This window comes from Xenopus laevis, chromosome 6L, assembly GCF_017654675.1.
Source record: "Xenopus laevis strain J_2021 chromosome 6L, Xenopus_laevis_v10.1, whole genome shotgun sequence".
In the NCBI taxonomy this organism is placed as follows: Eukaryota; Metazoa; Chordata; class Amphibia; order Anura; family Pipidae; genus Xenopus; species Xenopus laevis.
The window spans coordinates 113,444,025-113,469,789 of record NC_054381.1 but is presented as its reverse complement, the minus strand read 5'-3'; the positions used below and the strand labels follow the sequence as shown (position 1 = coordinate 113,469,789).

The 25,765-nt window shown below is 37.9% G+C and overlaps 1 protein-coding gene across 2 annotated transcripts in view; it reads right to left on the bottom strand.

The window, feature by feature from the left end:
* Positions 1-24,895, bottom strand: part of LOC108718548 (disks large-associated protein 1-like) — a 208,135-nt gene extending 183,240 nt beyond the window's left edge. Inside the window, exons 1-2 of one of the 2 annotated variants that reach the window (XM_041566385.1) lie at positions 23,936-24,895; positions 4,616-4,830 (exon numbers count right to left, since the gene is read on the bottom strand). In XM_041566385.1, coding sequence (XP_041422319.1) covers positions 4,616-4,830; positions 23,936-24,895 — 1,175 coding nt within the window. Of the gene's footprint in view, positions 1-4,615; positions 4,831-15,095; positions 15,505-23,935 lie in introns of those variants that run through there. The other variant, XM_041566386.1, reaches the window with a different exon arrangement.
* Positions 24,896-25,765: the final 870 nt, after the last annotated feature.

Here is a 25,765-nt window from a genome sequence, read left to right as displayed (position 1 = left end):
ATGTTAGGTTTGCTTGCCTCTGATCACCCATTAAAACTCCTACTAATAGTTCTTGTACTAACATTGCATCTGGAGCCCAGCAGTGAGTGTTCCAACTGAGGACATCTCATGCCTAATGTTACATCCAAAATGTGTAAATCACTGGGTAAAGGCAGGTCTGAGGTGGTGTCAATAATGGTGTAAATTATGGGATCAGTCTAGCATAGAAAAAATACACACCCTAATAAATAGAGGACCATTTAATATGGTTAAATTTTAGTGGCAATGAGCTTACTGAAAGCATGATTAAACTCTACAGGGGAAATGTAGTAAAATTAGCAAAGTGCAAAAAAATATTCACATGTCACAATGTAATATTTCATGTTAGGCTATTATTGTATTGTGAATCTGAAGTGTGTATTGCGAACCTTTAACACCTGCTCTAGATTTTCATTAATTATTTTGTTGTAGAAGATTGTGAAATTGTATTACACACACTGTGACCGTTCGCAAACTATAAAATTCGCAATCGCAAGGGCAACATTTTCACTTTGCGAACATTTTTGCGTTAGCAAGCGATATTATATTCCCCCCATCCATTTCTAAAATCAGGAATTAAAGTGATTAAATACACTTCATAAATCTAAAATGTTTAGTTTTTAAGAAACTTTTTAAAAACTCAATTTTTTTAAGAAAAAATAGAAATCCAAATGTTAGCAAATAGCCCCCATAGTATATAAAACAACATTATGGATTGGCCTCAATTCTTGCATCAGGACAGAGCTTAATAAATGCTGCATTTATGTTATACCGCATAGATTTTTTTTTTGGCATAAATCATTTGACAAAGCTTTATAAAAATGCCCTGCTGTGCTATCCTTAAAGGATGTAAAACATGCTCAAATGATCATTGCTTGCAACAGTCTCTCAACAACAGCACTAAGGGGGAAATTTACTAAAGGGCAAAGTGGCTAACACTGGCGAAAATTCGCCAGTGTGACGTCATTTCGGCACTTCCCCCATTTACTAATGGGAGCTAGCGTAATTTCGCCAAGGAGATAGACTCTGGCGCAACTTCGCACACTAATGCCAGGCGAATTTTCGGTCTGGCGAAAAAAGTTTTTGATTTTACTGACCGTTGCCTCTATCGCCAGACTTACCTTCGCCACCTCAGACCAGGCGAAGTGCAATAGAGTAGATAGGACTTCCTGAAAATTTTTCTAAGTCCCAAAAAACGCTGGTATTTTTTCCTATTTAAAGGGTAATAGACTGAAAAACATAATAATTTCTTTTTTTGGGTACCCTCCTTCCCCCCCTACATTTGCTAACATATGGCACCTAAACTATACAGTGGGCACATGTGTAGGGCATTATAACAACTTTATATAATTTTATTAAGGTTCCCTGGCCTTGTGTAGTGTAATGTATTTGCTGCAGCATATATGGCCATTGTACCTTAACTGCACGCCATATGCTAATTAGCCAACGCCAATGGCGTTGTCCAGGCGAATTTACGCCTGGCGAAGTGTTGCGATGTGCACAAAGCCATCGCTGGCGAATTTTCGCCGGTTAGTGAATTTGCCCCTAAGCCTTTCATACAGTGTTGCTCAATAATCCACTTCCAGTACATTTTACGTGGGGTGCAGAAACCTCAGCAGGCTTTTTTTCCCCTAATGCCCCTCATTTAACTGGAATGTGACAGGGAATACACCTGATCTGGGGCAGCAGAGAATTAAGCAAGCAGTGCCTAACTTCTAAACAAAGTGGAAGGATGGAGCAAATGCATTTTAAGCAACCTGCAACACTTTCATGAACAGCCACCGTGCACTTTCCTCTTATTTGCAAAGCCTTCAAGCTCCACAAAAACAAGAGCTAATTGAAGTACCACAAGGCCAATCAGTGACACATTGATGAAAATTCAACTTCCAACAAAGTAATTAGTGAAGGCAAAGATGGAAACCTCTGGGGTAAAATCCCTCACTCTTACCTACCCCCTAGTGATTGATAGTTAGCAGATACATTCATTGTGATTTATCTAGCAGGTGTTCCTTTGATAATAATTTGCCATCAAATCAAAATATCAAATTTTTGATAATGGCTCATCTGCTGAACATATTGCTGCACAGTGTAGTCTCCACGCTGGCTCGGGAGAGCTTGAATTCTGTACGATGCTAAATGAAACACATTCAATTGGTTGAAATTCATAATCTGGTGTTCATATTATGTTTAGTTTTACTGCCACTGTAAAATCATATTTGTTTAATAAAAAATACAGGGAGCTCTGTCTGAGGGCAATTGGGGAACATGCAAAAAAAAAACAGATTGGCCTATTGTTAAATCCAGCCATGATTTTGTGAATAGTTCTACAGTTGCCTATTTTTAAAATGTTAGTTAACTTTTTTAGTATTGGACAACTAATCCTACTGTGGGATGAGTAAAACCAGCCACTGTTTCCTGGACAAAATTATACAGTAGCTGCACCTTTTTTTTGGAAAATGTACTTTTTATGCACGTGCTGGTACTAACAAGCAAAGACCAATCAGAAACACTAAGGGGCAAATCTACTAAAGGGTGAAGTGACTAACGATGGCGAAAATTCGTCATTTCGGTACTTCGCCGATTTACTAACGGGCGCAGGTGTAACTTCACTAGCGAAACAGCCTGATGCTGGCGCTTATTCGCACTCAATCGCCAGGCGAAATTGCACTCTGGCAAAGGGACGTAACTGCGCAAATTCACTAAAGGTGGCCATACACGGAGAGATCCGCTCGTTAGGCGATGTCACCAAACGAGCAGATCTCTCCCCGATATGCCCACCTTGAGGTGGGCAATATCGGGCTGATACGATCGTGGGCCCTAGGGCCCAACAATCGGATCCTAACGGAGGCTTTACGGGCAGTCGGATCGCGGGACCGCATCACCGAACAGATGCGGCCACGATCCGACAGGATTTTTAGTCCCATCCGATCGAGATCTGGCCGACTTTCAGCCAGATCTCGATCGGGGGAAGCCCGTCGGGGGGCCCCATACACGGGCAAATAAGCTGCCGACTCAGTCTGTCGGCAGCTTTTATCGCCCCGTGTATGGCCACCTTAAAATGTGGATTTTACTGAACATTACCTCTTGCACCAGACTTGCTTTTGCCAGCTCAGACCAGGCGAAGTACAATAGAGTGGATAGGAGTTCCTCAAAATTTAGTTAAAAAAATTCTGGCATCTTCCTTTTTTCACCTTTAAGTTAACTTTTACTACGTTATAGAATAGGTAATTCTAAGCAACTTTTCAATTGGCCTTCATTTTTTCTGTTTTATAATTTTTGAATTATTTGCCTTCTTCTTCTGACTCTTTTCAGCTTTGAAATAGGGGGGTCACTGACCCCATCTAAAAAACAAATGCTCTGTAAGGCTACAAATGTATTGTTATTGCTGCTTTTTATTACTCATCTTTCTATTCAGGCCTCTCCTATTCATACAGGAATATAGTCTCTTGCTCAAATCAATGTATTGTTGCTAGAGTAATTTGGACACTGCTGAACTTGTAAACTGGAGAGCCGCTGAATAAAAAGTTAAATAACTCACAAAACACAAATAAAAATTAAATCCAATTACTGAGGGGCAGATTTACATAGGGTCGAATATCGAGGGTTAATTAACCCTCGATATTAGACTGCCGAATGTAAATCCTTCGAATATCAAAGTCGAAGGATTTACCGCAATTAGTTTGATCGAACGAAAAATGATTAAAAACGATTAAATCAAAAACCAAAAAATTGCTAGGAAGCCTGTGGGGAACTTCCCCATAGGCTAACATTGCACCTCGGTAGGTTTTAGGTGGCGAAGTAGGAGGGTCGAAGTTTTTTTAAAGAGACTTCGATTATCGAATGGTCGAATATTCAAACGATTTTTAGTTCGAATTGTTTGATTCGAAGTAGCCAATTCGATGGTCGAAGTAGCCAAAAAAAATAATTCGAAATTCAACGTTTTATTCCTTCCCTCGAGCTATTTATCTCAGAATATCAATCTCTACAAAGCTGAAAAAAACACATCATCAACCTGACTTTTTATAAATAGGAAAGAAATATATAAAAAAAAAATATATAAAATAGGCTAAGCCTACCTTAGATAGTTTCAGTTCCATAGAAAACAACATTTTATAACTAGATAACATGGTCTTAAATTGTGATTTATGATGGTTCACAACAAAGACATAAAATATTCATTGTTTTCATATTGTTTTCACATCCAACCGTTAAAGAAACGGACTGCATCATCTTTGAATTATTTATTTTCATCGTCAATCAATACCCAGGAAACGGTTGGTATTACTGACACTGTCATTACACAAAACAGACACCAGATGTAGTAGCCTATACACTTTTTCGTTAGTGTTTTTTGAGAGGTATGCCAGAGAATGTGTAGGTAAATTAAGGAAGACATTTCTACCAGGTACAATAGCTGCCAAAGTCATTCCATACAGATTTAGATTTTGGCCTTACATATGTTGACATGAGCTGAACTGAATGAGTGACTTGACAGTCAGCTGTGCTGTACCAATGAAAAACAATCGATGGATTCTATTGGTGATTGAAGGACAATAATATTGATAGACGTTTTATAATGTAAGAAAAGTCAGCTTACTTAAGTGTAGTGAGTTCTGTGAGTGAAGGCTGAGTAGCCTTAAGGTAACTCTCCCTTCGAGCTGCAATCTTTGGAGATGCTTTAGGGCTATTTGTGTCAGAGTCTCCACTGTCATCATCTCCCATGGCTTTAATGTAGCTGCCGCTGCGCATTCGCCTGCATGGAATCTCATCTTTGCTTTTAGGGGAGTATCCACTCCATTCATCTTGAGGCACCTGGAAGCAATAGGAATTTATTAGAAAAGAGTTTATTAAAATGACTGAATATGCTTTCACTCTTCTAGGCAGATGTAAACCCCCTAAAAACATTTGGGGCCAAGGGGTAGGAAGTAAAGTTAGGATCACTTCGCAAACCCGATATGCAGAAAGCTCCAAATTACTTCCAACATTTTACAATCTATGCAGATTTTTAGCAGTAGAACACAAAAAAGCAGGGTTCTAACAGTGTTAAAAGTGTTTTTTAGTAGTAGTCTTATTATAGGCTGATAATAAATGCAAATAAAGGATCTAACATTATGTAGAACATATTCCATGCCTATAGTACATGTAAAATAACATCCGCCAAGCTATGCTTAAAAATACATGACTGTAATCATATAGTTATTAATAAAGACTTGAGACGTCCAAAACAGGATTGGGTTTCTCACTTTCTGGGTGTCATGTTGGCCCCATACTTCATAACAAAAAAACAAAAATTTAAAATGTCATATCAACCATATATATACTATATATACTAGAATATCTACAACAACATCTCAACTCCAAATTCTCCAAATTGACTCTAATTTACCATCAGACTGAGCTTCCAGGACTGTCTAGGAGTGAACATAAGCACTAACCCCAAATATCCCCCTCACTTCCATTCAGTCTGCTCCCCAATTCCTCCATGTACAGAACACAGAATCCATCGCCACACTCGGATAATCACTCCATTAAAGACCTTACAGTAGTTGACTTTTAAGGCTACTCTGAATGATATGCCCCATACTGTCCTCTTTGCACAAATTGTATCTATTTAATATACTGTATCTTCATTATTGCGCTACTGTGAACACGTCAATTTATTTTGCAAACAGTAATGGTAGAAATGGTGCCATTTTGCAATAAAATAACGATGCACAGTAACAACAACACGGCAACAAATACCAAGAGGTTATTTACAAAAACTCGAATTGATCTCATCTTTTTATTAAAACAAGCTCAACCAAACTCCCATCCACGATTTTATCTTATTTATCAATAAAATAATTCAAATAGTCAGTTTGGGAAAAGACAATAAAAGAGAGGGAAACTCAAATCGTACAATTTTTTGGAATTCATGCCCGAATCGCACAAAATTTTCAGGGTTATCACCCAAAACCCCAACATTTTTCAGATTATCGGACAAAACCAAGTGCAGATCACGATATCTTCAAATTGTAAAAGTGACATCTGCCATCGATTTCTACATGACCGCGACAGGTTTGAGATGGTGGATTTTCAGATTTGGACTTTTAAGCAATTTGGGGTATATTAAATCTCGAAATCTGTTTTTTCCCCCTCTAAAAAACCTTGACCAGAAAATTGGGGGCTTTTCAGCCAAAATCTAAAATTTTTCCCAGTGTGCACAGTGATGCAATTCCCATCACTACTATGACAAACAAGACTGCACCTGTTGCTGTTTGCCAGCCCATTTGAAAAGACTTTATCCTAAAAGACTTTTAAGCTTAAACTCTTCCCGACAGGACCATAGTGTTTGCTTAGCATTAGTATATCTCTGCTCTTCTTTCTATGTATGGCCCAGCAAATTAACTATGTTGCCAAAATGTGCAACCCACCCCAAAAAACTATTACTCCTACAGCCGCGTGACATGCCATAGCCGGGCATGGGTGCAGTATGTGCACCCTGGCCCCTTGCTGTTTCTTTCTCCATACTTGCACTCCGCCATCCTCTGGACATCTGTACAGGAAAAACACCCCTGCCCTGCCACCCACCATATTCTTACCATGGCTCTGGTGGACCCCAAAGGGGTGTGGGTGCACCCCAGTTGTTTTGCCACTCTCCTCCATGATATACAGATAGTGATAGTGACTGCTTGACTAGGGATAATTGAACTTTTAGTACAGACTACTAGGAATTGAAGGCTAATGGCAAAAAGCACAAATTTATTGGTACTAATGACACATTCTGATACTAGATATGCTGATAATACTATAATAATAATGAAGTAATATAAGTTGTAATAGTATAATTATTAATACTAGAAACCCACTGCAGTTTCCCTAGTAAAAAAAACATCCACTTTATGGGGGTTATTTACTAAGCTCTGAATACCGAAATTCCCCGAAAACCTGAAAAATTTGTGATTTTTTTTTAATAAAATCTGACTTTTAAAAAAAATCACAAATTTTTCGGAATTTATTAAACCCCAAGGGCTAAAAAGCCTGAGTATAAAAACACGGCATCTCAAACCTGTCGAGGTTGCATAAAAGTCAACGGGAAGAGTCCCATTGATTTTTGGTTGTGTCGGGGATTTCGGGCAATTTCACAATGTTTTCGGAGCTTTCAGGTAAAAACTCCGAAAAATTCTGAGGTTTCGGGGAAAATTCACTAAAAAATCTTGAAAATCTGAGCTTTTCCTGCAAAACAAATTTTCGGGAAAATGTAATAATAATTAAGCGTTAAAAACCCGAGCAGGTTAGATGATAGTTTGTAGCAGCCGATATTGAGATAAATTCGGACCTTGATAGATGTGTCTGATGTTTCATGGTTTTAGCTGCCCCAAATTTCTTGTTTGAATCAAAATGCCGCTATGAACATTTGTTTCCCTTTTTTGCATCCATGAAGAAGAATCTATAGCGAAACCTCGATTTTAAGTACCCGAATTTTAAGTTTTCCCGCATTTTACATTTTTTATTTGTGGTCCCACCAATTTATAATGCATTTCAATGTATATGGTCAGTTCCAATGAATCTGCCCCCATACAGTCCTGCACCAATCACTTATTGCTTTAGGTTGTGTATATGACAGAGAGGCCTTGCACATGCCCCCCATAGTGTAACGTTAACGCTACAATGTTTAACCCTTGTTATAAACAAAGTAAATATTGTATATCAAAGTAAAACGGACTCCTGTGCTTATATGCTTTCAGTACTTGAAGAAAAAGTTACTTTAACACATTTCCCTGATTTTACATTTTCCCAGATTTTACATATTTTTTCCTGGTCCCCTGAAAACCATAAAATGGGGGTTCTACTGTATTATTCAATTATGTTAAGGACTTTATGATGACTTTAGCATCCATAGTAACCACCTGTATATTGCAAATCTTAGCTTTTTCTATGCTTTCCTTTTAACCTATTCCGTCTCATTGTAATTTCTTTTTACCTCCCTAGTCCTTGTATTTGCACACAGGAGTAAAAAATACACTTGGGTACCGTATGTGAGCGGGTGGAAATGGCACAAAGAATAATATTCTTAAGAAAAACAGCAGCAGCAACCGAAGAAACGTTAAATGATCAACGTACTGTACTGTATACTCTGTCCATATATATGTACGTACCACACTATTACTACGATTGAGTAAGTGTAAATAAATCTATGCATATTCAACAGATGAACATTTGCAAAAGAAAAGAAAGATATTTTAATCTATCTTTTCTTGACACAATTATTACACTTCCCATAACATTTGGCTGCAGATCTAAAGTCAGATGCATAATTCTAAAACCAGTTATTAGGTAGGTCTATAGATACCAACAGCAGTTCCAACTCAGCCCCTGTATAAGGCAAATTGATGAACTTGAGTATATTTAGCACAACAGCTGTGCTCTAGGCTTCCCACACATTCACAGAACTCGAGAAGGCTACAGTATATCACATATTCCACGTATATATATGGTGTAAAATCTACTTATTTTGTAATTTTTTTTTGTTTTCAGTTGTTCCACAATGCCCATACATATGCATGCAAAATGTCTGTGATAGACAAAAATATGTGATCAACTAAAGGTATTAAAGACCAGTCAACCATGCCACTTGGCACGTGCCCATTTAAGATGTTTGGTCTGTAAAATGTTGCCCAATTTTGCAGTGTGCTTATATGTGAATCAACAAAATATTATATATTTGTATACAACGTGGTTTTCTAGCATGCTTATATTTTGCTGCTGTTTACGGCTATAAAAAGCTGTCTATACATGTGAATCTCACGCAGTGCTGCCAATCAGGTCCATGTTTCCTTTTTTGCTCTGAATCTGATAGGCCGATGGCAAAGGGTTCAGTGTGATGGCTGAAGTTCATTAGTAATACCCTGAAAAAACTTTAGCCTCCCATTCACCTGAATGGAATATGCATAATAACCCAGTTTAGCACTTTTCAGAAATTTGTAGTACCGGAACACATTTCCCATTTAAAGGAAAACTATACCCCCAAAATGAATATTTAAGCAACAGATAGTTTATAACAAATTAAGTGGCATATTAAAGAATTTTACCAAACTGGAATATATATTTAAGTAAATATTATCCTTTTACATCTCTTGCCTTGAGCCACCATTTTGTGATGGTCTGTGTGCTGCCTCAGAGATCACCTGACCAGAAATACTGCAGCATTAACTGTAACAGGAAGAAATGTTGAAGCAAAAGACAGAACTCTGTCTGTTAATTGGCTCATGTGACCTAACATGTATGGTTTGTTGGTTTGTTTGTGTGCACCGTGAATGCTATGATCCCAGGGGACGCCCCTTATTTTTTAAAATGGCAATTTTCTATTTAGGATTACCCAATGACACATACTACTAAAAGTATATTATTATGAAAATGGTTTATTTACATGAAGCAGAGTTTTACATATGAGCTGTTTTATGCAATATATGTTTATACGGACCAAGATTGTTCAGGGGGCATAGTTTTCCTTTAAGTAAGTGGGAGGCGGACACATTTGATTCAGGCATTTCTCTACTGGCTGCAATAAGGCAGTGGAGAATATTCCACTTGTCAAAGGTGTCAAGCAAGTGAAATAAAAAATAGATAGACAGGGAGATAACATTTAAAAAAAAAACAAAAAAAAAATTAAAATGTGCAGTTGAACTTCAGTCAGTGTAACTGACTTTCAAACTGAGCTTCCATTTGTATCTATGTTTATCTACCTGCCCTATGGTCTGACCACCTAAGCCAAGGCCCTTGGAACTCCTGGGGGATTAGTAGACCCTTCAATTTGGAAACTACTGCCTTAGAGCCTTCTTTATCAGTTAATTAGTACCATTAATTGTATAATTAGCTTGCATGTCCCAAGTGCTTGAATCCCATCTGCCACGTAGCTGCCCAGATTTCCAGTTTCTCTTGATAAAGATCTTAGATGAGTTGAGGTGTCCTACATAGTGATGGGTGAATCTGACCTGTTTTTCTTCGCCAAAAATTTGCGAAAATGTGTGTCTCAATTTATTTTTTGTTTTGCGATGCGGCATGTCAATTTTTTTTCACCCATTGAAGTCTATGGGGTCATTTTTGTTGCTCAGCACTAGTCCTACATCGTTTTGCATCATTGGCACACATTGAACCTTGCAGCAAACCCCTTAAAACCCTAGTCCAAATACAGAATGCAAAATTGACAACTACTCTCTGTACACAATCTTTTATATAGTTCTCCATTCATGTACAAACAGCATCTCCAAAACCAACAGACATTAGTCTAGACATCAAAAATGTATTCGGTGCTGTATCAATCGCTTTTCCTACAGCTGATATCTCCAATATTTGAGCCCAAAGTTATTCTTGGCAGCTTCTCTGGGTTCAAATGCTTTAAAATGGCAGCAGAAACCACAGAAACACTGCACAAAAAAAGTTATTAATTTCCAAACACAAGCAAGTTTTGAGAGAATTAGATGATCTTGTGGTTTGGGACAAAGAAAGGACTTCTTCACCCTTCTGCCAACTATCTGTATATATTCTCATGAAACAGTTTATATTATCATATCAATATCATCTGTATCAGTTCTGCTTTAACTGTGGATTTCACTTCATTTAAAAATATATTGGGTGAAGCTATAGTAGAGTAAACTGGCAGAATATTACTGGAGGAAAGAAAAACAGTTGAAACGGAAAAAATTCATAAAACTTCTTTTTACACTAGTACATCTCAAAAGTCTCCTTAAACCTCATCAACTAAATTGGATTAATTGCTAGTGCCACCCTCTTTTAATTGTGCATCTCATGTATGCTATATTTATCTTTAGAGACATGCTGTTTATTGAGGATTATGTACTAATGTACTCTCTGGATCCCACAGAAATGGCAGGAATATAGCTCAGTGCACAAATACTGGGGATAATGTTCAGTTGTGTCCAAAGGAATAATGAAGATTACGTGCACACGTAATGTAGGAATACTGAGGGGAAAATTTACTATAGGGCGAAGTGACTAACGCGAGCGAAAATTTGTGACATCATTTCGCCGATTTACTAATGGTCGCTGGCGTAACTTCACTAGCGAAGGAGATAGACTCTAGCGGTACTTCGCTCCCTAACGCCTGGTGAATTTGCACTCTGTAGAATGGACGTAACTACACAAATTCACTAAGATGCGGATCTTACTGAACGTTACCTCTTGCACCAGACTTGCCTTCGGCAGCTCAGACCAGGCGAAGTGTAATAGAGTAGATAAGAGTTCTTAAAAAAATAGTTGAAAAGTCCCAAAAAACTGTAGTGTCTTTTCCTTTTTTCAGGGTGATTGGCTGAAAAAGAGTGTCAATTTTTTGGGGGTAGTCTGCTTCCCCCCTACATTTCCTAACATATGGCACATAAACTATACACTGGGCTCATGTCTAGGGTGTAACAACTCTCTATTTTATCTTATTAAGGTTTCCCGGACTTGTGTAGTTTAATGCATTTGCTGCAACATATACGTCCATTGAACTTTAACTTCCCGTCGTATGCAACGCTAGCGCAACTTCGCTTCGTGCAGTAACGCTAGCGCAACTTCGCCAGCGTTTGGCATCCTGGACGCAACTTTGGATTTTAGTGAATTAACGCTGTCCTGGCGAATCTACGCCTGGCAAAGTGTTGCGCAGTGAGTGAAGCCGTCGCTGGCGAATTTTCGGAGGTTAGTGAATTTGCCCCTGAGTATGACATATGTGCATATGTGGATCAGTTATACAGGAGAAAATGTGCCAAAGTAAATGCAGTAATACAGGATTATAGCAAGTGCAGGAAATTGGGAATTATGCATCTAGAAGTTTCGGATTATGCACCAATATGGCTTTATGTCAGAGCAGTATAACACAGGATGGCTATGAGAGGAGTTAGGGAAGCCTCTGCACAATGGCAGCAAAATCAGTAACACCTCTAAGCTATAGCAAAAACCAATTATTAATAATTATAAAATGATATAATAGCATAGTGGCCCTTCTATACACAGACTGACCATTTGTTTGCCAGGAAATATTAATGACCACATAGGAAAGTCTCCCATAAAACATGCATATGTGATAGATATAACATCCTTTTTAAAAGGATTTTATAAGAACGTTAAAAAGGAAATAAAAACAAGCTAATAGAAACTCAAAATAAGAAATAAGTGTTCCCCATTAGTTGTTTCCAATTTAGCATTCAAAGGTACTGAGCTGAAAGGTACAACCAATTTAGCATTGAGGGACTGATATTGGTTGATGCAAAGTGCATTTGTGCACAACTGAGTCCTGCGGAAAATTACTGTTATTCAGCCCAAAACACCAAAATGGCTTCTGTGCTGCTTGGCACTCTAAAGAGAGAATAGGCCAGCAGTTGGTTTAAAAATGCAATTGCAAGGTACAATAAGTGCTAGAACAAAGTCTTTTAAGGGACATCTCTATTTGCAGCATGAGTGGGATGGCTTGAAGGCAAAAGGAAATTCTCCCATAGTCAGACTTAGATTCAAGTGCCCAGCATTTCATTTGTTACTAATAATTTGCCTTAAATTACTGGACGTAGATAAATTATGCTAGATATAATCCTATTCCATTTTATTTACAGCATATCTCTTATTTTCTTGCAAGTTTTATCTTGCAGTTCAAGAATGTATGAAGGCACTTTTTTCAATTATTTATGACCTGTGCTAATATACTTATTGGAGTTTTTTTTCGAATAACATTGAAACTTGAATGGTAAGAAAAATCGCGAACGTCTAAAATTCAAACAATGTTACCGACCCGAAAACTCTAATTCGAATCGAGTTTTTCTCAGAAAAAAACTTGAAGGTCAGGAAGGCTAGTAACTTCTTCAAATAAGTCAGCGGACCTCTGCCATTGACTTCTACATGAACTGGGCAGGTTTTAGGTGGCGACCTATTGAATTCGAGTTACTTCCAGGTAGGGGGATGATAAATCTTGTATTTGAATATCGAATTTGAGTTGGTGGTTTTAAACTTAAAATTGTCAGTTTTGCCCAAAAAAACCAACTCGAAATTTGAATTTAGCATTCAAACCTTAGTAAATCTGCCCAATCGTGTCGTGTGTTCATGTCCACCACTCAGAATTGTAGGGGCACATTTATAAAGCTGTGTAAAAATGTCACTAAACTACAAAAAACATTGTCACTTTAATACCATGGTCGGCTAGGCTGATGTAGACCAGGCCCTTATCAAACCTCACTTATGATCTGTTCAAATCCTGCCCCCAATATGCACAAACACTATTCCAATCACAGTAAGCCCTGTCCCTGCAGTCTCACCCCCCCCCACACACTTTTACTGGGTCCCTGCCTGTCTCCACCTGATGGTGTCTTAGTCTAACATAACATAAAATAACATAGGATACAAATATTATATATAAACATTATCTAATACAGTGGTCACAACCAACCTTTGGTGGCCAAATAGTGAATATCCAGGGGCTGCTAGGCCAGTCATAGCGAGCTCATGTGGCTGTATGATCATTTTAAAGATACCATACATACTTTTAAGCCTTTAATTAGCAATATATACAGGTGGAAGCAGGAAAGACATAAATCACATGACCAAGGCAGCATCAGGGCATCAAGTTGCCCCTTCGAAATAATGCTAATGAACACCCTCCATCGCCTTTGTTCTCTGCTCTCATGTTTTTCGGGCCGATCTCCCATCCACTTTGGTCCATGAAGCTGCACTTGTCAGTACAGCAGAAATCTAAAGAACGTTTTCCTGTTTCAGCCTGTTTTAAAGGCTCACGGATAAAGTTTTCAGATTTAGAGAAAACAAACATCCAACAATCATTCTGACTAATTTCTCATGAATCAGTTCAGCTGTAACTCAGTTCTTGCCTTTTCTACTCTGCTTACTCCAAGTGGGGTTTGAAGGAGGTTCCCATCTTCATGTTCTTAGCCTTCCCTGTGGCACAAATAATCTTATGTCGCTTGAACTTGTACCCCAAATAGAATCAGCAAATCTTTATGGTAACTGCTGAGTTAGGAGACTAATATAAAGTATACAAACGCATAACAATCCCAAATCAATGGCTCTAATAATAACAGTAAATTAAAGAGAAGAAACCTAATCCAACGCCGGAATTTCACGAAATGATAGAAAAATGAAGGGGCTGTAAACATGCTGCGTTGAGCTCTTCCAGAGATTTGAAATCTTATGCATGTGTTTTCTGATATATAATATATTTCTCGATTTCTTTATGTTCTCTATAATTACAAGTTCTTAGATTGCTTTTTAATACTAGTTTTGGACTAGGCTCAATTTTGGCTGAATATCAACTTTTAGCCCTAGGATTTGCCAGACTAAGGCTGTGAACAAGGGTTAAAGTTATGCACTTGGTATATGTATAGGTATACAATGTTCTACATGATCCCTGGTGCATGATAGATTACCAGTAAGTATCTCTCTCTCTCTCATCTCTCTCTCTCTCTCTCTCTCTCTCTCTCTCTCTCTATCCATCTCTCTATTTATCTATCCATCCACTATCTATCTATCTATCTATCTATCTATCTATCTATCTATCTATCTATCTATCTATCTATCTATCTATCTACCTATCTATCTTTCTATCCATCTATGCACCCACACAAACGTATATACACACACACAATATGTATTTATATAATACGTAGGTTACTGTGCAAGTGGTTGACAGGAGAAACCATATTTCATAAAATATAAACAGGATTCATCGATTCCCAGTTGTCTTATGCCCAAATGATTCAGGACAAAAATAAGTATACCATACAGGAGCAATTGCCCATGCTGCCGAACAAAGGCTCAGTATTATTAGCAACAACATCAACAGTAATAATAATGATAAAAAAGCAATTATGTATTGGATGTAATAGAATCCCACCTTACACTAAACCCTTTAATTTAGAAAGTCTTATAAAATGAGAGAATTTCTGCATCCTCACTTGATTTATTACTGAAAACTGTACAGCTTGTCACTGTGCAATCACACACTGTTTTCTGAGCCAGAAAGAACACGATTTTAGCAATCGGCTGATTTATTATTTCGAGTTATTGCGATCCCGGCTCCGCACAGCAATGCTCTCACTTACCTTAGTTGTTGAAAATGCAAATAGGCATTCTTTGTGGTAGATAATGTTCATCATCTGTCCGGCTGAAGGCAGCAGAAAAGATTTAGGCTTTTCTCAGTGTTCTGCCATTTCAGAGTGGGTGACTCCAGCAGTAAACACAAGGGACTGGAGGGGTGTGTTTAACCATCACTCACAAAACAGTAGATTTGTAACTTTAGCTTTCTTGGGAAATGCAAATAATTCATGAAACAAGATCACAGAAGAAAAGAACACTGCTTAATGACTGCTCAGTACTGAATGTCAAACACATGCAATTTAGTGTCCCCACCAGTTATTACTCAACATTAACTTGTTAGCTCCTTAGCCAAAAAAAGGAAGGCAGCATTAATCTCCCTGTTCCCTTCCCTTATATACTGAGTTTGCTTGTCATTTTCTTTTTTTTGTATGTATAATAGCACAAAGGATGCCAGGCTGCAGAAGCAAGGTCAATAATCATTCCCTGGCATGTGGAGCTAGCTGAATATTCCGTAGGCTTTGCGAGTGGAAGACACAGCATGGTTTTGTGCTCCAGTGCCACAGAAACCGGCTTGAGACAAATAGAGCAGCCTAGCACAAAGGAGAAAAACAATATAAGCAAATGTAACAAAACCAGAAAATAAATGGCAGAGAGAAGAAAATGGCTGCTGATTTACAAAAGTGCCACAGTAAGAGGCAATGAAAGTTCAAGCGCTGCAAGCATCCATATGGGCAGGGAGCCAATCATTTTGTGCATCTGGGAAGCCAGAAAACAAGCAGACCTATCATTTAAGGGTAATTCTCTTCAGCTAAGAAATGAGTTACATAGCCATAAAAATGATTCTATGCATCATAACACAGCCCTGCATATACAAGTAGTGCTATATCAACAGACATATATCGTACATACAACCAGTTCATACTTCTTACAGACTTCCATCCAGCTCTGCTTATCATACTAGTCCTAACTAATACATGGGAATATATCCAGTAGCTGAGTGTTCTGGAAGACTTACTGGTGATGGAATAGAATTATCAGTGAATGCTATGCTATGTCATGGTGTAGCAGATTGCAGCTATTTCCTCACTAGCCCCGGCAGTCAAATCGAATTGCTTCGCAATAACATGTCCGTGAACATATTCCCCTTGTATAAGCAGCAAATAGTGTTTCCTAAACAGAATACTGCACTCCTATTGCTAACGTAAGTCCTTAAAAGGGAAATATTTCCATAAATAGTAACGTTGGAACATTTCCTCTCTGCATCATTGGATTTCAATGTATGAGGTCTGACATATCTGAAGCTGCACCTGGTATGGGTTCCTGTAGAATGAGTTCAGCTGAGTGCTGACTACACACAAAGCACAGTTGGTCACATTAGGCACAAGCTGGCTCCACTGTAGGAAAAGAAATGCATTCTACCTCTATCTACTCAGATAATGCTTTAATACATTGGCTCATTCTGGGTACAGGTATGGGATCTGGAAACCCTTTATCCAGAAAGCTCCAAAATAAGGGAAGGCCAACTCCTATAGACTCCATTTTACACAAATAATCCAATTTATTTTTCTCTGCAATAATATAACAGTACCTTGTACTTGATCCAAACTAAGATACAGTATAATTAATCGTTATTTGAAGCAAAATCAGCCTATTGGGTTTATTTAATGTTTAAATGATTTTCTAGTCAACTCAAGGTATGAAGATCCAAATTACGGAAAGATCTCTTATCCGGAAAACTCCAGTTCCCGAGCATTCTGGATAACAGGTCCCATACCTGTAGAAGAATAAGTATACCCCCTGTGCTTGAGGTTTAGCAAGTGTAGCACCTACCACATTGTAAGACAGGACTGCCAAATGAAGAGCCATAAAACACTTTTTGTGTATAAATATACCTGTACCAGATCAAAGCAGTAGATTGCATTATCTGGGGCACCCAAGATCCTCATACTGGTGAACATTTGCTACATAAATCCGTCTACAATAGCATTACTTGTACTCCTTTTCATCAGCAATAGGACATGCAGCTTTAATGCCTGAGATGTTCGCAGTTGAATGTCATATTTAATTTTGTAGCAAAATAACAAATGAACTGGCAAAAACAGAATGCTTCTGCTAAGTTTTACTCAGAACAGAACAGAGCTAAACCCTGAAAATGGATACAAATGACCTATATTGATGCACCAACATGTAGTTTCAACGTGCCAGTAAAATAATCGATCCTTCAAGTTATTGCATAAAACCAAACTGTAAACACTGGTTATGGGCCACCTGGCAAAAGCTTGACAGTGAATCCTCATTACACTATTTTCTTTCCAGTTTTTTATTTTTTTATTTTTAGCGCCTAACTTCTTTTCTAGATTTCTTAAATTTCCATGAGTTTCAAGGTTTTGCAGCTGGAATTGACAGATGTATATCATTTACATGGCATAATAAACAGTAATACATAGTAGTTATTTTGGTGTGTGCTGCGGCCCTTATTTCCCATGATCAGAGCCGGGCCAAGCCGGGAAGGCGCCCTAGGCAGCCTGCACGGCTGCTGCGCCGTCTCGGTGCACGCGTGTGCGCGAATAGATCCTGGTGTGTGAATAGGCGCAAAAAGGCGCTTGTGCGCATACGTGAAAAGACACTTGTACGCATGCACGGAGCAACGCGCTATTGCTCATAGATGACAACAAGTAGGCGGTCGGCAGAGAAGGGACTGGACTAGGGGTAGGAGTAAGTACGTGGCTGGCGCCCCTGCACCTTTGCGCCCTAGGCACGTGCCTACTCTGCCTACCCCTAGTTTCGGCCCTGCCCATGATTCCCGTTTTTTTTTACAAGTTTCTAGATAACAGGTTTCTGAATGGATCAAATACAATGACATATTCTATAATTATGTGTTTACATTTCTAAGAAATACTGTTATGGGTTCTGTGCTATCCTGCCAGGTTAAAACACATGATACAAAACAGAACTTTACTCTGTCAGCAAATACATGCAAATGTGCTTTATCCCCACCTGCCACTCTTACAATGAGCATTTTATAAATGCAAATGCTGACAGTACAGTTAATCACACATAGACAAACCTAAAAAAACAAAATATCTATTTGCAATCACATAAAACATAATAAAAGCACTAAACTATACTATATACCCCAAACACAGATATTGTCGAATCCCAGTTTAGTGTTACCTACAATTCATAGTGGGAATTCATATATGTATATAGATACTTATTTCTGCCTCTTAGATAAAGTCAGAAATCTATTTTGGCATTTGAAGAATGTATTAACATGTGACACCGGTGCTAGTGCTAAGTGAATGGCACCTCTTTAAACATCTGTCACTTTTACAATTTGTGTGCTAGGTTCCGATTTGATAAAATTTAAACTGGAAAATTCTAAAGTTTTTAAAGAAAAAACCCTCTTGACATAAGCTCATTCAGTTCAGTTTACACAAAAAAGTGCATAAACACTATCTGAATCTAAAATCATAGATCATGAAAGTCATATACATAGAGAGAGCTATATTTAAGGTAAGAGTCCTTCTAAAAGATTCAGATGTACAGTATAGAGATATATTATTACACTTTGCAATATGAAAGTTAAACCTTTTGACATGGCCATATCTGATTCTACAAATTGAAAGGAAATTCCAAATTTTTGAGTTTTTTAGAACTCGAATGAACTCACAACTCGAATGGTTATTAATTTAAGAAAAAACTAAAACGGGAAAACTCGGGTTAACAACCCGAAAACTCAAATCACTCGAATTGATTGAGTTTCCGAGCAAAACCTTCCGAAAAAAGCTCGAACATCATGAAGGCTATTAACATCTTCAAATGGTTCAAGGGACCTTGACAGGTTTATTTTTTACCCGAACCCTGAAAACAATTCAAACCTTTATACATCTGCCTCTTAATATCCTATTGATTCTTTATTTCATTTAATGTTTCTTCATTGTAGTCAGTTTGAATTAGATTTGCACCAGCTGTGCATTGAGAAGTCCACCTATTATAGCAGTGTTTTTTTAACAGTAAAGTGAAAACCACATAGAATCTACAAAGTTATGACATTTGTTATTTTGCTAGCGCAGTAGATTTAATGCAAGATCAAAGTTTAATGCCACTGTATGGGTTTATGCATGTTCAGGTGCTGATGAAAAGCAGCCCCACAGCATGACAGAGGTAGGTACTAAAGAATGGGAGCAACCCATTTTGAACTCATGAACAACATTCAGAAGTAAAAGGTTGTTGGGGAGCAACACTAACATGAAAAATGTTCTTGGGGCGACAAATAAGTGCTGTGATTGGCCATTTGGTAGCCCCTATGTGGATTGTCCACCTACATTGAGGCTCTGTTTGGCAGTGCACCTTGTTTTTATACTACCAAAACTTGCCTCCAAGTCTGTAATTCAAAAATAAGGTCCTGCTTTAAGGCGACTGGGAGCAACATCCAAGGGATTGGAGAGCAACATGTTACTCACCAACTACTGGTTGTGGATCACTGCTCTACAGTGTCAATGAACTGTAACAAGTAAAAAGAAATGAAAGGTCCCATGAAAAAAATGGATCAAACTGTTTTGAAATTGAAATTAGTTTAAAGATATTCTATACTTGACTTCTGGTTAAAATGAATAAGGATCCCCAGAAAGCAGATTAAAGCATTTCCAACTGCAGTTTCCCCACATAAATACTGACAGCAAAGGGATGCTTCTGCTGCTAATATTAACAGTAAATGCAAACCACAGAAGACCAATTTGGTTCCTCAGATCTGTTCATTCAAATACTGCTCAGTAACCATATCTGCATCCTCTTCAGACAGACAGGGCTGGTTAATTAGCTGCAAGTGCCATATTCACTGGAATACAGGCCGTCGTAAATGCCATTCCCATAGTTTTCGACAAGCAAATGGTATATGTTTTAACTCTGCAATAATGAAACCTTGAAATTGGTGATAAAGTACAGGTATAGGATCCCTTATCCGGAAACCCGATATCCAGAAAGATCCGAATTACGTAATGGCTGTCTCCCATAGACTCCATTTTATCTAAATAATCCAAATTTTTTTAAATTATTTCCTTTTTCTCCGTAATAATAAAACAGTAGCTTGTACTTGATCCCAACGAAGATATAATTAATCCTTATTGGAAGCAAAACCAGCCTATTGGGTTTATTTGAGGTTTAAATTATTTTCTAGTAGACTTAAGGCATGAAGACCCAAATTACGTAAAGATCCATCAAATGTTTCAAATTATTTTTTTCATTTTTTACAGTCTAAAAGACCGCATCAGCTCAAATACTTGTCCAATGGACACCAATTTGCCTTCAAACACACCCTGAGTAACTTGCCATGCCTGATGATTTACAGCTCTGGGCTGTCAGTTGCCTGAGCGTAGCTTATAGTGTATATATGCACAGTGTAAAATTCACATTATAAGGCATCTCAGATTCACATTACATGGAAGTAGTGATGGGCGAATCTGCCCCTTTTCACTTTGCTTTGCAAAATGCATTGAAATCTATGAGAGCCATTTTTTTGATGTGGGACACATTTTTTGGACCCATTGGCGTCTATAGGCGTCATTTATCCGGTGAAAATTTTCACTTATCACTACATGGCAGCATTGAAATGAGGGCATTCTATTCTGTGTTAGAACTTTGTTAAAATGAAACTAGAAAGTATCTACAACAGAAATACTGCTAAAGCTTTGAAAATTGTCCATGACCCCTAAACTTACCTTCTCAACTGAGCATGTGCAGTGCCACAGACACTCAAAGATAGTCTAGCAAGATCAGATCTAACAATAGCTACTGTAGACATGGCATAGTTAATGTTTATTTTATAACGGTCCTGTAGTACACCAGTGATGCAGTGCAGAGTATTACAAGGAGTAAAGGGAAACAAATAATTAGTATAGTATTTAAACAGACATTAAAAGGAGTATGTTAATGCGATTATATACTGAAAGTACGAACCTTTTTTTGAACAGCACCCAGAGCCCTGGTTCAATATTGCTTGGTTTTATACTGTAGGTCACAGGGATGTGTCTAAATGATTTGGGGTGTTGAGCATTGTACAATCCCAGGATGCAGGTTTTCTATGTTAAGAGTTCAGAACGTTGCACCCTAAGGCAGCACAGTGTGCTTGGAGGAGGATGGCAACACAAAAGCTCCATCTACAAATAATTGGTTGGTGAATGCTCTAACTTCTAGTTTTGAAAAACCTGCAGTTCTGTAGCTTTCCTAACCATAAACTAAAGTAAACCAGCTCTGTTGTAACTTTGATCTAAAGAGAACCAGTTGGCATTTTATAAAGCACTAAATGAAGTTTAAAACATGTACAATGTCTGCAGTTTGCTTTTAAATGCCATAGATATAAATACTATTGTTGGACAGTTTATTATTTCCCAACATTTACAACATCTGTTGTCTTGCATGTTTAATGCACAAGTAGCTCCCAATGCTCTTAACCTAGAAATTCAATAACATAATTGAGTGTTAGGTAATCTTTTCAACGAGTTCACTTGGATGAGCAGAGACATCTTAGCCATGCTGGAACATCTGCTAAACTACTGCTAATGAAGCACTTCACACAAATCCCTCTCCCACTCATACACACACTTTTTGGATAAATGCTTTATAAATATGTCTAAGCCGTCATAACTAAGGAGTATGGCACATGGGTCCTATCCGCCTGCTACTGCTTTCAATAAAGATCTGCAAGAAATATGCTGCTGAACTCATATGTGGTGGTGACAGGTGGACCTCTGTTGATAAAAAAGTGCTTAGCACCTGTTTTCTGCACCTCCATCACCTTCCTTGAAACTAGGAACTCTATGGTTTTATCAGAAAATACATGCTTATGCTAGGTAGGACCTGCCCATCTTCCTCTTCAATGTTGTTAACTAAGGATTGTGATACTGCACAAGTTGAACAGGGATTTTGTTGGCTGTCCACGAGCAGTTAAATAACTAATATCCCTGAGACAAACAAATGTCTACTTCAGAAAGAAACAGACTTGTTATTGTGCTGGGGTTTGCACTGAGCAGTCCTATTCTGCTGTTTTAGGTACAGGTATGGGACCTGTTATCCAGAATGCTCGGAATAACGGATCTTTACATAGTTTGTAACTTCACACACACACACATGCACACACACACTAGAAAATCATGTAGACATTAAATAAACCCAATAGGCTGTTTTTACTCCTTATAAGAACTAATTATATCTTAGTTATTATTACAGAGGTAAGGGAAATCATTTTTTAAAAGGTTTCCAGATAATGGATCCATACCTGTACAAGTAGTGAGCTAGTTTAACTGTGGTGAATCAGTAGATCCTACAGTTAAGATGCCCAAAACACAGTAAATTGCACACAGATTGATACAGAAACATTGCTTTTTTTGAACAGTGTGTATCCATTGCTCCTATTTTCTCTATATTTTGTTTGATTTGCAGGCCAGAAATAGCCTTGTCAATAGTCTCTGGATCTCCCACACTTGGATGAGGACAACTGGAAGGACCAAATACCTGACACTAACATCTCAATTAGAGGTAGGAATATTTACACCAAGTTCTTAAATAGAGTAAATCTGACCCCATGTTGGTTGTGATTTACCCATGATGTTCTGATACCTGTATGAAATGTAACCTACATAATGAACCCATGTTTTGGGCCACCAATTATACAGACTCTCACTTTCTGTCGGTTAGGACATACAGAGGGACTAACATTAAACTCCAGTGAAATACTTTGCCTTTTACAAATCCTGCACTATGCCAAGAAATTTTGTTTTATGACCTGGAAGGTAGTGGAGCCCCCAACACAGGCCTCCTGGAACAAGCTGGTAAATAACAACTTTCCCAGCCAAAAGCTTATGTACATAGCCCGATGATGCCAAGAATAGTTTGGGAAAATCAGGGACAAGTCGTTGGCAGAGATCTAAAGTGTACCAGTAATGGAATATGCAAACTACAGTATTTATAGTGAATACCCATCCCCAACTTTTCTTCTACTTCTCCTACCTCTCATTTTAAGCTACTTCTAGTTTCTTTGTTATAAGTTGTATTAATGTTACAAATCGATAAAGACATTTTATAAAATCAAAAAAGAAATATCTATGTCATAAAAAATAGATGAGACATTTTTATATTTTAGGTTAAAACCTTGCATTTGCCCTACAGTCCGATGGTTCATTTTCTCCACAAGAATTTTCAATGATCCACTACTTAAACAGAACATAGGGATAGAATTTCAAACCTAAATCTAGGAAACACTGGGTACGGCTGAAATACACAGAATAAATACACTTTGATTCTACAAGCCTGGAGTAGGGTAGTGCCTGCATATATACAATTTGGTTGGTTCATTTTACTTGTCAGTTTTCATCAGGCAGTTAATAATTCATGTCATGAAATCCTTTGTAACACTGACCCTATATACTTGGGTATACCATGGACTGAATAATCAATTGTATCTTTTTAGCAGTCTAACAGGGCCCTCTAAAATGCCTTTGCTGCTGTAATAGCATCTGTTTAGGACTTAAAGGATTTATTTAAGTTATGCTAATGATTACACCAATCAGTCCCTGAGTTCATTAGTAGTTCAGTCTGCATGTGTCCCCAGTGACAACTGCAGAGCTACTACAATTACATGTCTTTGGCAACACACTGGGTATAACACAAAGAATAACTTGGTCTTGCCATATGTTGATAGCTATACTCTAACTGTAAGACCTAGGTTCCCTACACTGTCCCAACAGTTTTGAAATATATAATAAGTAAGTCGGCAGTGTCTTAGACATAATCTGAAAAAAAGACAATTAATCAAATAAAATAAGCTACAAAAAAAAGTGATTCCTACCTGCAGAAACTGACATGAACGCTCTTGTGGCTGATTGATTGATTCAGATTTAACCAGAGCTTGGTCCATATTTACAGCAGGTTTTTGATAGACCTCCCGTGCCCTGCTTACTGTTAGTGAAGATGCCCAAGAACTTTTCTTTAATATCTGACTATCCAGATTCACAGGCAGATTTGTACAAGTGTTGCATTTGACATCATTATTGCTTCGCGATGACTTTAATGCATGATCATTAATAGTATTATATGCCTCCATAAAATACTGGGAAGTGGAACGATCAGGGCATCTCCCCATAGTCATGACAGTAGAAGGACCATGGTAGATGCAAACATCATTGTCTAAGTTATCTTGTGATCCCCACCATCCTGATATATTAGCCCTAGGTTTCACTTCTGCTCTCCTTTCTTTGCTCTTACTACGTTTTCCATATCTCACAGTCTGCATTTCATCTGAATTAGCTTTGTTTCCATTGGCATTTCCTTTCATTGGACCCTCAAGGGAATGGGACTTAGTGAAGAGTTTTTGAACTGAATGAACTAAATGGCGTATCCTCCCAGGACTGTCACTTCGGTGTTCTACTGCACTTCTTTTGTATTGCAACGTGTGATATCCATCACGATTAATGGGAATTTGTCTTTCAAACTGATCCAAGATAGATGAAGGAATGCGGTTGCCTTTTCCAACTGATCCATGGGGAACTAGAGCCAAGTCGTCTTTAACGTCATGGTGGGAACTATAATGTCTTCTGGGAAATGTACTGCTGGCAATCGGGTCCCCATAGGAAACCATATGATCTACTGGATAGGAGTTCCTTTGAGCATAGTATGGATGATCTGCAGGGTGAGGATCCACTGGATTCAGCAAATATGGCTTTCTATCTGTGTGATGAGGCAGAGTTTCGCATATTGAATCACATACAACTCCATGATGATGGCTGCGGCTACTTGATAATCCTTTCATTGTTGTTTTGACGAATACTGCAAAGTCATTGACTAGTGATGTTGGATGATGAGCAGAACTTTATTTCTGAAAAATAAGAAACATATAAGTAATTTGGACTATTAAACTGACTTTTTTACTATATACATTTATTTTTTAAAATCTTAGCTGTGTAAAAATTATGCATGGACAGACTTTTTCAAGAAATTACCACTTTAGCAGCTAAGGTTGAAAAACATACAGGATTAAGGAATGGGACCTGTTATACAGAATGCTCAGGACCTGGGGATTTCCTGATGAGAAATCTTTCCGTAAATTGGAACTCCATACTTTAAATTGACTAAAAATAATTTAAACCTTAAATAAACCCAATAGGATTGTTTGCCTCCAATAAGAATTATTTACATTATAGTTGGGCTCAAGTACATGGTACTGTTTTTATTATTACAGAGAAAAAGGAAATCATTTTTAAATTTTTGAACTGACTAAAATTTACTTAAAAAGTCTACTTTCGACATAGTGAATAAAAATATTGACACTAGTTTATGACGCTTCTTCAATGTATGGCCTACTATGTGAAAATCACATAAAACAAAAACCCCTGAATGGCTTTGTTGGGTAACTTACTGTACCAAGTTTGGTCCCTCTGATCTCTTGGACCATAAAAATGGAGATTTGTAATGCAACCATATAAATAATTATCCCCATTATAAGAACTGCACAGATCAATGGTATATTTCATTCACTGACTGCCAAACTTGCATCATCATGCTAAACAATAAAATAGAAGAAACTTTATAAACAGCAGATATCTGATAAACCCCATTTTACTATGAAAATCCTATGAACGTCTAATCCCTCATCACCTGAATTTTGGAGTGAGGGGCCCAA